The sequence below is a fragment of the Dipodomys merriami genome, unplaced genomic scaffold (assembly GCF_024711535.1).
Source record: "Dipodomys merriami isolate MVZ:Mamm:240054 unplaced genomic scaffold, mDipMer1.0.p SCAF_496, whole genome shotgun sequence".
Taxonomy (NCBI): Eukaryota; Metazoa; Chordata; class Mammalia; order Rodentia; family Heteromyidae; genus Dipodomys; species Dipodomys merriami.
Genome location: NW_027206064.1, coordinates 468,924 through 482,234, shown reverse-complemented (window position 1 = coordinate 482,234; position 13,311 = coordinate 468,924). Strand labels below are relative to the sequence as shown.

Below are 13,311 nucleotides of genomic sequence, written 5' to 3'. Positions count from 1 at the left end.
CAGTCTTCGTCTTTGTCACTGGGATAACAAGTATGGGCCCACTGTGCTGAGATTTTTCTGTTGGGGTGAGATCTCATGACCTTTTGGCCTGGGCTAGCCTTGAACCACTGTCTTCCCAGTCCCTGTCTCCTGAGTAGCTAGGGTTGCAGGCTCAGGGGCATTGCTCTGAACACTTTCTGTGCATGAAGTCGTTTGCCCACCGTTCTAGCCTTAGGAGACAGAGAAGTCCTGACCATCGCAGGTACAGCATGGCCACACAGAGGCCCAAAGCCACATGCTGGTGACAGAAGGTCCTCACCACCTTTCCAGGTTAGTATGGGGGGCAGAGCCGCGGGGTCTGCTGTACAGAATTGCAAGGGAGACATGCAGTGCTCTGGGCTCACCAGGCAGACGGGTGAGACCGAGCTCCGCCCCGTGACAGTACAGATTGGCATCCTGGGAACCTGGTGGGCTCTCCCATGGGGAGAGGCTGCGTCTCGGGGCAGGAGGAGGGCTGAGAGCTGAGCTTGGGCCCACACGGTGGCGGCAGGAGGCCAGCCGGGTGTGGGACAGCCGGGGCGTGGTCTCGAGGGTCTCTCTTCCGGGTGGAGGCTTCCTGCCCCAATGCCTCTTTCTTGGTCTCTTGTCTGTTAGTTACCGTGGCAGGGATGGAGCTGGACTCAGTTTCCCGGTTAGACCAGTGGCCGCCTTCTCCCCCCACCCCCCCCACTGCGCCACAGCTCCTCCTAGCAAGCAACATGGACTGAGCCATTGTCCCTCCCCGGCTCTTCTAGACAGTGCTGGGGGGGGGGGGGGAGGGATGCCACCCTGGGCCAGGACTTCATCCCTCAAACACTCCAAAGCCGCAGGGGAAGGGAGGAAGGGTAGCTATTTGGGTACCAGAGCATTGTAGGAAAGAACAAAAGGCTTGAATTACCAATAAGTTAATGCTTCCAGAAAGAAAACTTCCAGCTTGGCTCTCTCCGTTCTTTTCTCTCGGAACCACATGTATCTATAATCAGGAAGCTAGCTGGGCAGCGTTAAAACCTGTAGCCCTCCGTACAAAGCCTCCTTCTCCCCACCCCACCCCCCCCCGGCCCTGCTGGACCAGGTTGTAGCTTTCTGAAGCTCAGTTCAAATGTACCACCTGCGCCATGACAGGTCTGGGGGTTTCCACCTGGAACAAGGCAGTGCCTGCGCCCCCGAAAGGCAGGTCTGCGGGTGCGCTGCCCACAGCCTTATGGTGGCCGCGGCTTGGAAGCCCCATTGGAACGGAATTCTCATCACCGACCGTGTGTTTTGTCCCCCCCGAAGTCCTCCTCCTCCCTTCCAGTCAGAAGCTGCGGCTGCTTCCCACAGGGAGTGGGGACCCCTCCCACCCTGCTCCCCTCACTCCCCCAGCCTCTGAGCAGAGTGCGATCATGAGGGAGACTAGGGAGAAGGGCCAGGCCCTCGGACCCCGTGCCCTGCCACGTGCATGGCCGGCGTAGTGGCTGAGACAGCCGGGCATTGGCTGAAGGGTGTTATGTAGGTCACAGCTGTGCGGTTTGGATCTCGGGAGGAGGGCAGGCCTGTGGCGCATCGAGGAGGCCCCGCCTAGTCTTCCACGCTGCCCTGGAGGGCAGCTAGCGCTGTCAGAAGGACCCGTGGTCTTGGATCTCACCGGCTACTCTTGGTCATTAAGAGGAGGAATGAGCTTCTCAGAGCTGCCTTCCTGGGACAGCAGCAGCGTCCCTCGGCCTCTGTCTTTATCTCCCACAGGAGCCCATTTAGACTCAAGTTGAAGCTGGTACTCGGACCCCGGACCCACATTCCAGCTGTTCCACAGGTCCGATCCAACCACTTGGTCCTAGACACCAAACATTGAGATAGGATAGAGTGGAGCCAGGCGCTGGTGGCTCACGCCTGTCATCCCAGCTACTCAGAAGGCTGAGATCCGAGGATCCTGGTTCAAGGCCAGGCCAGCCCCGGGGCAGGAAAAGTCAAGGCCAGCCCCGGAGCAGGAAAGTCTGTGAGACTCTGATCTCCAATGAACCACTCAGAAAACCAGAAGTGGTGCTGTGGCTCAAGTGGTAGAGCGCTCGCCTTGAGCTGAAGAGATCAGGGACAGCGCCCAGGCCCAGAGTTCAAGCCCCACCACCAACAAAGAGTAGAGAAAGGAGAGTTTCCTATTTCCTGGCAGCCATGGGAAGATGGCACTTCCGTACGGCCGCAGCCATCCTCCTAGGGGGCAGACATTTGACTTAGGTTTGATGGATACCCGGGGGTGGGTGGAGAGGTGTACGCTTCGTTACTAAACAGTCTTGATGAAAGTATGGCCGCGGCAACTCCCCACGAGAACTGATGGCCCCTTGCGAACAATCAGACCAGGTCTGGGTGTCCAGCGGGAGAGGGAGAGCTGGGAGGGATAACAGGGGACAGCTCCCACCCCGGCGCTCTGGGTGCAGCCCAAGACCCCCTGCTGCCTCTAAGCATGCTCCAAAGAACACCCCTGAGAAGTTCAGCTATGGGGCTGTGGACTCTACACAGGCTGGGAATTGTGTTCTGTGGTTTCCTCTTTGTCGTCAGTTTGAGAAGGCCCAGGACAGAAAAATCAAATGTCTCCTCAGCCTGTGTAGCAGCTGAGCAGCTACAGATTGTTACTATTATTATTACTATTATTTTGTCGGTCGTGGGGCTTGAACTCTAGGCCTGGGTGCTGTCTCTTAGCTCTTCAGCTCTATCCCTTGAGCCACAGTGCCACTTCTGGTTTTCTGGTGGTTCATGGGAGATCACGGTCTCACGGACTTTCTTGCCTGGGCTGGCTTTGAACCACGATCCTCAGATCTCAGCCTCCTGAGTAGCTAGGATGACAGGCGTGAGCCACTGGTGCCCGGCTCTTACTGTTCTATTCATTCACGTTCTGCTTGAACACAGTATTTTGTCAGGCTGTCTGGCTGTCTCTTGGTTCATCTATCTGTGGTTCTCTGATGCCTGCCTCAAGCTCCTTACCTTATTAGCCACAGTGGTCCCCTCTGGGCCATTGGGACATCTAGATTGGTGTCCGAACGACCCAAGGGTGTGAATGTGTGTGTGCAAAAGAGGCTGGTGGTGTGCGCAGAACGTGCCTGCCTTCCTCTCCTGCGTGTGCTCTTCATTGTAGCAAAGAGGGAGGGAAGTGGGGAGGGCAGGGAGCTGGGGGGGATGGATTAAATCAGGCTCTGCCATTTTCAAACTCTGTTTTCTGTGGAGACTCAGTTTCCAGTTTCTTCACCTGCACGGTGGGATTTGATCAGAGCGCTCCTGCAGCGTCAGGAGGTTTGAACCATCTGTTTACACAGAGCTTGCCGGGGAGGGACCTTCTCGTAAGGGACTCACGTCTGATCCGACATGATCTCAACAGAGATCTTAGGGGAGCTCACAGACCCCCCCCCCCTGAGGTCCAGCCTGGATCACCCGGGCCTAACGGTTCTTAAGGAGCCAGGGCTGCTCGATTGACACGGCTTTCTCCAAGCACCCAGCTTTGTGGTCTGCGTTTCCCCCCAAAACTCTGTATGTGCTCTCTTGTCTCTTCAACTCCCTGCGGGGCTGATGACACAGCCCAATGGCGGCTTCTCATTGGCTGATCAGTTTGCACCTGCTGTCTGGGACCACCATCTCCTGTGGAATCTACCCCCAAGCCAGCCTCCCAGGAAGATGGGCCTCCAGGGCCGGGGGAGGGTCCCCCATCTTCCCATCAGCCAGCGCAGTGCGGTGACATTTTCTCTCTGCCACCACCTCGCCTCTTCACCAGTTAGCTTCCAACGCCCATGAAGCGTTGCGCTCAGTGACCAACTGAGGATTCTTTGGGCTTCTAGAACTTTCTCAAGAACTCCTCCGCGGCTCCTGTTGGAGTCATTTTAAATGGTAACAAGTAGGGGGGTGGGGGAGGAGAGGGGGCAGCTCCCTGGCAATCGTGTCTTTTTACTTAGGAACGGCACCAGCCGCACCGTAATAACCGTAGCTGAAATGTTGCTTTAATCACCCTCATCCTGGCACTCGGGCAAATCAACTGTTTTCCATCTTCCCAGCCGGTGCTTTCCCCACACGGCTCTGATCGGAGCCGGTCTTGCGTCCTGATTCCTTGCTCAACCTTGGCCCCTGCATCACAACGACCCAGATGCGCCCTCCCTCCTCGCCCTCCCGGTGGCTTTTTTACCTACCAGCTCTCTCCCCCTCCCCTCTCCCCCCTCCCGCCCCCCCTGTTCCCGGCAGAGTTCCCCCGCAGAAATCATCGTGGCGATTTCCATCATTTCTCAATGTGACTGGGCTCTAGAACCCTCTGGCATGAAAGCCCTTCCCCAGAACAGATGCATCACCATTTCCAGGGCTGGCTCTCCTCTCCTTCCTCAACAATTGCCTTCTTTGTCCAGAGAGGCTCCAGCCAGGCCCCTTACACGCACCCACGTTTTCACTTAGCGCAATGATGCCTTATTGTGTGTGTGCGGGGGGGGGGGGGTTCGTGGGGTCTGAACTCCGGGCCTGGGCGCTGCCCCTCAGCTCTTCAGCTCAAGGCGAGCGCTCTACCACTTCTGGTTTTCTGGTGGCTCATTGGCGATCAGAGTCTCACAGACTTCCCTGCCCGGGCTGGCTTTGAACCACAATCCTCAGATCTCAGCCTCCTGAGATGACAGGTGTAAGTGACTGATGCCCAGTGAGATTATGCCTTTCAATAGGGATTTTTTTCCCTCTTTGCCTTCTGTTCCATCATGATCATCATCATGATCATCATCATCATGATCATCATCATCATGATCATCATCATCATCGGGATATCATGTATAGCCATTTTTCCATGTATCAATCGCCTATTACCATTCACTGCTACTTTGATGATACTAGTATTATAGTGTTAACATCTCAGTGACGGACGGAAGGCACTGAGGCTCACAATGCTGACCTGGAGGAGGTGAGGTCAAGTTACTCTCATCCCAGAAGGGACCCACCTCATGTCATCCCAGGTCCTTGGAGGAACACCCCCCCACCATCGAGTATGGGGCCAAGGGCCTGGGGCACAGACTGGGGGGGGGGTGCAAGGCCCAAACCCGGGCCCTACCTACCCTTGCCTCTGCCCACTGAGCCGTCCTTCAGGCCTGCCACGGGCATTCTTCACGATGCCCACAGAGCTCTCCCGAGCAGAACGAAACACCCGCAGCCAGGCCGGTGTGTGGAGTGTGCAGGAATGGTTCTTTGGAGAAAAGGCCAGGAACCTAGGAGTCTGCAGGGTCCGCAGATGTGGGGACAGAGCCTTGAGGTAGGGAGAAGAACAAGTGCAAAGGTCCTGAGGTAGGAGACATCGCCATGAGTGCCAGGGAGACAAGCAAGGCCGCTGGCCTGGGTTTTGTTCCGGGTTCAGCCCTGATGGTGGTAGAACACAGAAGCCCCCCACCCCACGGCGGACCCTTCCTCGGGTCACCTGCTTATCTCCCCTTCTTCCACGCCATTGGGACTATGTTCCCTGTAGACGCCCAAGTCTGCACACACACACACACACACACACACACACACACACAATGCATGCGCACACACACACACGTCTGTCCGACAGCTCATTTACATCTGTGGTGTCTGTGTTCTCAGGAGGAGCTGTGAACAGAGCAAAATGACCTTTGTGGGAACCCTGGGAAGCTGCCCGCAACCAGGGAGTGGACTGGCCGGCCAGGGGGAGCCCCCCCTACCAGCGCCCCCATGTCTCTGCCCCCGATCCCCCCAGGCGCACCCCTTCGCCCCATCAAGTCTCCCCGCCAGGCTCTTGGGCCGTTCCTCCAGTCCTTCTGGCTTGGTTACTCCCAGGGTAGACGGTCTTGCTTCCTGCCCCGTGGGCCTAGGCCCTGAGCCTTCTGGTGCTTCCCAGCATTGGCCGGGAAGGAAGGTGTACGCCACCGGACCTAGCCATTGGTTGAAATGGAGGCCTCACACACGCCCTGTTGCCTGGGCTGGCCTTGAACTGTGATTCCTCTCGCCTCTGCCTCCCAAGCTGCTGGGATTGCAGGTGTGAGCCGCTGTGCTCAGCTGAAACGCAAGCTTGGAATGGCAAGCTTCACGTGCAGTCTCAGAGCTCAGGGCCCGGGCGCCGTCCCGCAGCTCAAGGCCAGCGCTCTACCTCTTGAGCCACAGCGCCACTTCCGGTTTTCTGGTGGTTCCTTGGAGATCAGAGTCTCATGGACTTTCCTTCCCAGGCTGGCTTTGAACCTGGATCCTCAGATCTCAGCCTCCTGAGTAGCTAGGATGACAGGCGTGAGCCACCCGCACCCAGCTAAGATTTTAACTTGGATGAAGTCCAATCTAAAAGTTTACTTTTATGAGTCATGCTTTTGATGTCAAGTTGGAGGATTAATTTCTGAAGACTTTTCTCTTAGGTTCCCTTTTCTTCCTTCCTTCCTTCCTTCCTTCCTTCCTTCCTTCCTTCCTTCCTTCCTTCCTTCCTCCTTCTTCCTTCCTTCCTTCTTTTCCTCCCTCCCTCTCTCCCTCTTTCCCTCTCTTCCCTTCCTTCCTTCCTTCCTTCCTTCCTTCCTTCCGTCTTTCCATTCTTTTTCTTCTTTTCCTCTCTCCCCTTTTCCCTTCTTCTATCTCTTCTCTTTCTTCCTTCCTTTCACTCTCCCTTCTTCTATCTCTTCTCTTCCTTCCTTCCTTTCACTCTCCCTTCCTTCCTTCCCTCCTTCTGCTTTCCCTCCCTTCCTCCCTCCCTCCCTTCCTTCCGTCTTTCCATTCTTTTTCTTCTTTCTTCTTTTCCTCTCTCCCTTTTTCCCTCCTTCCATCTCTTCTCTTTCTTCCCTCCTTCCCTCTCTCCCTCTCTTCCTTCCTCTTTTGAGTATGAGTTTGAAGGTATCTCTTTTTCTGTTTCCGTCTGGGATCCATTTTGAGTTAATTTTCATATACTACATGAGACTTGGGTTGAAGTGCATGTTTAATCTTTCTGATCTGAATGTTAATTGCTCCAATATCCTCGCAAAATCAAAAGGACCATCCAAGTGCTATTGATTTGCACTTGCGCTCTATGAAACATCGCTTGGCCCCGTCTGGGTGAGTCTCTTCCTGCCTTCTCTCTTTCTTCCTTGATCTGTGCGTCCCTCTCTCTGCTGACCTACAGCCCTGATTGGTGTAGCCACAGTCATTATGCTAGACCCTTGCAAGCTTCTCCCCAATGTGCTTTGTAGGAAAAGCATCCCTTTGCCTTTCCATGTGAATTCTAGAACAATTTTCATGGATTGTTTGGTGACCAGGTTTCACTTAACATAGCTGAGGCGTTCAGATTTTTTTCTAGCAACACACACAGTTCTAGATCCTAACTTTAAATTGTTTCATAAGACTCTTCTTGTTCATGGATCTGATTCACGGCCCATTGTTGGATCCCAAAGGATTTTCCTTTCTTTTTGAACTTTTTGTTTAGTTTTTCCTTTTACACACAGTACTGGGAGGAATGTCTGAAAACATATCTAGTTATTTCCTTAGGAAAGACTTCAAGTGAAATCTCTGGGTCGTCTTGAATCTTCTGTTGTGGGTTTGTTCTTTTTTTTTTTTTGACCCCAGATGGGCTTCCAGTTCTTTGAGCCGAAGCTGGTATTTTGTTTCCCGTCTGGCCCTCCCCTTCCGGGTTGGCCCCTCTTCTTCCGGGTCCCATACTCTTTGAAGGCCACAGACCAAAGATGGCCACGTCTCCAGTCTCCAGCCTTCCCATCGCCTTCCAGGCTCTCCGGGTAGCTCTGCGCTGTGTGTCCTTTCTCTCAGCCCAGATGGAGAACAGATGGGAAATGGATGCCGGGCCTTACTCTTTCTGCTAGATTCCCCTCACCCCAACCCCTCCATCGATTTCCCCGGTGATTCTGATGGGGAATGGGGAGGGGAGTTCTGATGGGGAATGGGGGGGTGTGCTCTTCCTTCCCGGAAGGTGGAAAAGGGGGTTCCACTGCACAACCCAACTCCACTGTCTCTGAAGAGGGCCTTTCCCTGCCCGGAGAAGCCTGGCACTATTTTGGAGGGGGGGTGAGGGGGAATTCTTTAAAGGCTTCAGAGAGTAATAGGATCGCTTTCTGGGATGCTTGTTAAAATTCTTGAATATGTTTAAGGGATTTGCATTTTCAAAGAGAGAATGTTTTCCCTTTGATGTCGAGGAGAAATGAGATGTGTGTGTGTGTGTGTGTGTGTGTGTGTGTGTGTGTGTGTGTGTGTGTGTGTGTGTGTGTGTGTGTGTGTGTGTGTATTTTTTTCCTTTCCCTTCCCTGCAAATTTAAACAATTTGCTCTGCTCTCTGGTGGTGAGACCACAGCGCTCTTCTGCTCGGGCTGTGGCATTGGTCAGAAATCCCCGGGACTGACTGCAGGAAAGGGGGGGGGGTGATTTTGAAGAGTATTTTCCAACAAATGGCCATCTGTAAATTGTCAGCTTAGAAACGTGGCACCCCTCCTTGAGCAGGAAGATTTCCTTGGAAAGAAACAGTCTCTGTCTCTCTCTGTCTCTCTGTCTCTGTCTCTCTCTGTCTCTCTCTGTCTCTCTCTCTCTCTCTGTCTCTCTCTGTCTCTCTCTGTCTCTCTCTGTCTCTCTCTGTCTCTCTCTGTCTCTCTCTCTCTCTCTCTCTCTCTCTCTCTCTCTCTCTCTCTCTCTCACACACACACACACACACACACACACACACACACGAGTGTGAAATGATCATCAGTGAGGGCCCGGTGGGTACCTCCTGAAAGACGTGGAGCCAGTCTGCCCCCTGCTGGATGAGATAGGGAAGCACCGTCTCTTCTCCCGTGAAGCCACGGCGGAGTTCAGAGAGGACCCTACCGCAAAGGCTGTCTTCCTTCTCACTTAAAAGCAATCAGAAGTTACATTTTAAGGAAGATTTGTATTGATCTAACTAGACGTTGCTATGTAGCAGTGAATGGACCTTGCGACATGTTTTAGAATGGCGTAAAATAAGTAAAAGGTGCAGAGTTATCTAATATGCAACATATACCGATTGTATATGGAAGTCAGTGCTGTCCGTCTCCTTGGTCTGTGGATAGGCTAGGGCGGCAGGTGACTTCCTCCTCCTGTTCCTTCTACCACCGCGCGAGCCGAGGGCTTCGGGCACACGGGGCATCGCGGATGAGGAGGTTTGGGGAGAAGGAACTGTCATCATTGTTCTTGTGACGACTGTTCACCGATTTAATTCCCGCCACCAGGCTGAACTGTTATCTTCCTCATTTCCTAGACGTGAAAGCAGATTCAGAGAGATCTGTGAACAAACGCCCAGCACCAAAGACCTGGTTCTGATCACCATGGCAAAGCTACTTCTGAGAGCCAGAGAGACAGACAGAGACAGACAGAGACAGAGAGAATTGACTTCCCCCTGTGATGGAGAGGTTGTGGCAGGGATGCAGCTGGGGCCCGTTCCCTGCCCTGTACAAATCACTCAATCCTGGGCTCGTTCTGATTTGCTTAGTCCCCAGGAGTGGGGGGTCCAGTGCCTGGCAAATAGGAACAAATGAGGGGAAAAATAGCTTGGATTTCATAGAAACGTAAAACTAGTCCCCAGACTTTGCAAATAAAATGAAAAAAATATAAATCTCTGACAAAGGACGTGTGCTCAGCATATATAAAATAGAGCTTAAACACACACACACACACACACACACACACACACACACACACACACACACAGAGGGAAGGCAGCTCAGTGGTACAGTGCTTGCCTTGCATGCATGAGGCCCTGGGTTCGATTCCTCAGCACCACATAAGCAGAAAAAAATGGAAGTGGCACTGTGGCTCAAGTGGTAGAGCACTAGCCTTGAGCTGAAGAGCTGAGGGACAGCGCCCAGGCCCAGAGTTCAAGACCCATGACCCCCCCCACACACACGCTAAACAAAACATGGCATGTGGACTGAGAGGAAAAGTCTAGAAACTGATGAAGTGGTTGTAGCTAAAAACTTAGGTTATTAGGCAATTTCAGATCAACTAGGAAGGGAGAGAAATGAGTTATTGGCACACACTGTTGAGTTAATGGACCATCCAAAATGCAAAATAAAAGTAGAGGTGAATCTATTACCACTTAAAATGGAGATGCCACGCGGATCAGAGTGAAGTCAATTTAAAAAAACCACAATGACGTTTGGCTTACAAGGCTGAGCAGTCCCAGGGCTTCGGGTTCTGTGAAAGCGGGGTGCAGACGTGGGGCCGGGGGGGAGTCCACCCGGGCCCCCTCCCCAAGAACTCCATTGGGGCAACTCCCCCAAGTCTGGGGCGGCAGGCAGGTAAGGCCCCCTGGGACCCGGTGGGGCGGGGCGGGAGAGCTGATGTGATTGCAGGGGGTTCTGCATTTTCTTTGTCCTCCCCCCCGCCCCCCAGTCCCTTGGGGAGTCGCGGATTAAGCTGAATTACAAGGCAGGTGCAGATCACAGGTGCAGGTGGGGCCAGGTCGCCCAGGTCGCCGGGGAGGGGGGGGGGGCTTGTGACATCATGGCGGAACCTTCTGGGAGCTGGAGGAGAAGGTGATGCCAAGGCCCGGAAGTGGAGGCCGGGCGGAGGAGGCCAGGAGGGAGGCCGGCCGGCTTGGGCGTGACCATTCCACTCCAGCACTGCAGGGGTGGGGAGAGGGGGATCTGAGGCTCCAGCCGACTCCGCAGGACACACACGCTCTGGCAGGAACCGGAGAGCCGGTCCTGCCCCTGGGGGTAGATACCAACCAAACGTTTGAACCGATACTTCAGGGCAGACGGGGTGCAATGGGTGACAGGTGTCAGGGTGGTGGCTTCAGTAATGGACAGTGATCTTGAGCCAAGCCCTGAGCAAGTCACGGGGAAAGAGATTCCAGGCAATAGAATTAGCATGTGCAAAGGCCCTGTGGCCAGAGGACACTTGACAAGAGAGAGGCCAGGGACCCTGTGTATGGTACAGATGAGTGAAGTAGGAAAAGATTCAAGATGGGGGGGCCAGCCTGGGCTCCCCAAGGCTCTCCCTGGATTCAGCCATGGGGTAGGGGCACTGCTGGGTTTCCCAAAGGCTGTGCAGGACCCTACCCCCCGCCCCCAGGGGGGCAGGAAGTAGGGTGCCGTCACACACCGAGCCCCCTCTCTTCCCAGATGTCGTGGAAGGGCCTTGGGCCGGGCCTCTTCGGCAGGACCGACCCGGGACTCCTACCCCAGCAGCCGCAGTCCACCAGCCACGGCCCCAACCCCCACAAGGGAGCCTCTGAGCCCCGGCCTCCCCTCTGTCCCCTCCGGGCTGGGGAGGAGCTGGCCCCGTGGTCCGTGGTTGGCAGGGCCGGCGGCACGGGGTGCAGCCACGGGGAGGAGCCGCCCCCAGAGGACCAGGCAGCGCCCGACCCCGGCTTCCTCCCCTACTACCGCTCCCCGGAGGAGATCCTCTGCCCCAGCCCCGGGGCCTCCCGCCACCCAGGCTCGGGGACGGAGGCCCAGGCCGGCAGGATCTGCGGGATCACTGTCCGGGACGCAGGCCGTGTGAGTTGGAAGCGGGGTACAGGAATGGCGGGGGACGTCGGGGCCATGCTCTCCTCTCTCCTTTAGGAGGCAACGCTTCTGTATTCTTTCTTTTTTTGGGGGGGGGGGTTCATTCAGTCATGGGGCTTGAACTCAGGGCCTGGGCGCTGTCCCTCAGCTCTTCAGTTCAAGGCGAGCGCTCTACCACTTGAGCCACAGCACCACTTCCAGTTTTCAGGTGGTTCATGGGAGATGAGAGTCTCACGGACTTTCCTTCCCCGGGCTGGCTTTGAACCGTGATCCTCAGATCTCAGCCTCCTGAGTCGCTAGGATGACAGGCGTGAGCCACGGGCGCCCGGCTAGCATTCCCATTTTATGGATGAGAAAACAGAGGCTCAGAGAAGTGATGTAACTTGGCCATGCACATGGGCGGGCAAGGGGAAGGCCTGTGTTTGACCCAGTGTGTCACCCTCAGACCTGGCCAATAACAACCCCACATCAGCATCCCAGGACGGGTGCCCAGTGCTGGAAAGCATTGAGGCTCTGGGTTCCAGTCCCACGCCCAGCCCGGCCCTCCCATTGTAGATGCCTGGGGACCAGCAGGTGGCCCGGCCGAATGAGCCCTTTCTGCAGAGCCAGCCGGGCCCAGCCTCCCTCCCCTGGGCACCGCCGTGGTGATCAGACCCCCAGATGACCTTGTGTGAAGCCTGGGCAGCCACCAGCACCCGGCTGATGGTCTCATTTCCTTCTGACCTAGGCCGAGTCCAGGGGCTGGGCTGGCCTCTCCGGGGCCTGGCGCTCACCAGCCTGCAGCCCGTGCCCCCCGGTCCACCTGGCACATGCCCGGTCCCATGGCCAGGACGCCCTTCCCGCCACCAGCCAAGCCCCGAGCCCCTCCGGGTTCACGCCTTACTACAGAAGCCCGGAGGAGCGGCTGAGCACCAGCCCAGGGCCCCCGACCCCTGCGCTGGGGGCGAATGGGCCTCCGGGGGAGCGATCCCCGCTCAGAGCGGCCACCCTGTGAGGAAGGAAGCCATGGACCCCCGCGGACTGGAGGTGAGGGTCTCACCGATCAGACATCTGGCCCCTGGTACCGGCTCCCTTGGGGAGAGGAAGCCGCCAGCCAAGGTCCAACGTATCGCTGCCCTGCAGAAACAACAGGACCAGCTTGCCCCCCCCCCCCCCGTGCGCCTGCGCTCCCGTGCTGTGCGCCCCCTCCCCCTCCCGTGGACCCCTTACCCACCAGGCAGGGCCTGAGACCCGCGTCTCCTTGGCCCTCCCCTGGGGGCCATTCTGCGAAGCCTCCCGTCCGGCCCTGCCCTCCTGGCCCAAGGCCCGCTGCTGTCTAACCAAACGAGACGCATGTCCCCAAATAAAAGCCGGTGCTTTGGCCAGAGCACGGCCCACGCACTTGATGACCTGCTAGAGGTCATCTTCCTAGATCCTTGGAGGTCATTTCCATGGCAGAGGTACAGATGGGTGCAGATGCTTGGGGGGGGGTTCCAGCGCCCCCTGCTGGAGAGAAGAGAGCTGTCACCCCAGCACATGGCCGCCGTCCCTAGCACTTGGGCATGCCCAGGTTCACGCAGCCATGGTGGGGGGAAAAATGGGTGTACACTCCTTACACAGAGGAGCTGGGAAGGGAGGGTGGAGGCGGGGGAGCCTGGGGGGCCCCCCGTGCTGGAGGGAAACCGTGTGGGCTCGATGCTGGGCGTGTCTTGGAGCTCCAAGCACCCCAGGTGGCTTCGGGCTCTCCAAAGTCTGTCCTAACGGAGACCCAGGTCCAAGCCTCCCGGGGCTGCAGGCGCTCTAAGGAGGGTCTCAGGAGAGACGGGCTGATCAGGCGTGGGAAAAGCGGAGGGCCGCTGACTCGGGGTGGGTCTGAAATCCGGGGTGTCTGATGGCG

At 56.3% G+C, this 13,311-nt stretch overlaps 1 protein-coding gene across 2 annotated transcripts; it reads left to right on the top strand.

Annotated features, from left to right (window-relative positions):
- Positions 1–10,453: 10,453 nt before the first annotated feature.
- LOC138809385 (collagen alpha-1(I) chain-like) lies at positions 10,454–12,811 on the top strand. Of its 2 annotated transcripts, none has more exons than XM_069995900.1 (3): positions 10,454–10,552; positions 11,049–11,426; positions 12,163–12,811. In XM_069995900.1, exons 2-3 carry the CDS (start codon positions 11,049–11,051, stop codon positions 12,427–12,429), a joined length of 645 nt encoding a protein of 214 aa, XP_069852001.1. In that variant the 5' UTR covers positions 10,454–10,552; the 3' UTR covers positions 12,430–12,811. The 2 variants fall into 2 exon arrangements, with proteins under 2 accessions (XP_069852001.1, XP_069852000.1); XM_069995899.1 differs by having other exon boundaries at positions 10,454–10,640.
- Positions 12,812–13,311: the final 500 nt, after the last annotated feature.

What these genes read in the sequence shown, in the direction of transcription:
- LOC138809385 (XM_069995899.1), top strand. Translation starts at nt 10,461, where the DNA reads ATGCCAAGGCCCGGAAGTGGAGGCCGGGCGGAGGAGGCCAGGAGGGAG. An exon ending in AGCCGGTCCTGCCCCTGGGG is followed by an intron (nt 10,641 to 11,048) that starts GTAGATACCAAC and finishes CTCTCTTCCCAG; the next exon opens with ATGTCGTGGAAGGGCCTTGG. An exon ending in CTGTCCGGGACGCAGGCCGT is followed by an intron (nt 11,427 to 12,162) that starts GTGAGTTGGAAG and finishes CTTCTGACCTAG; the next exon opens with GCCGAGTCCAGGGGCTGGGC.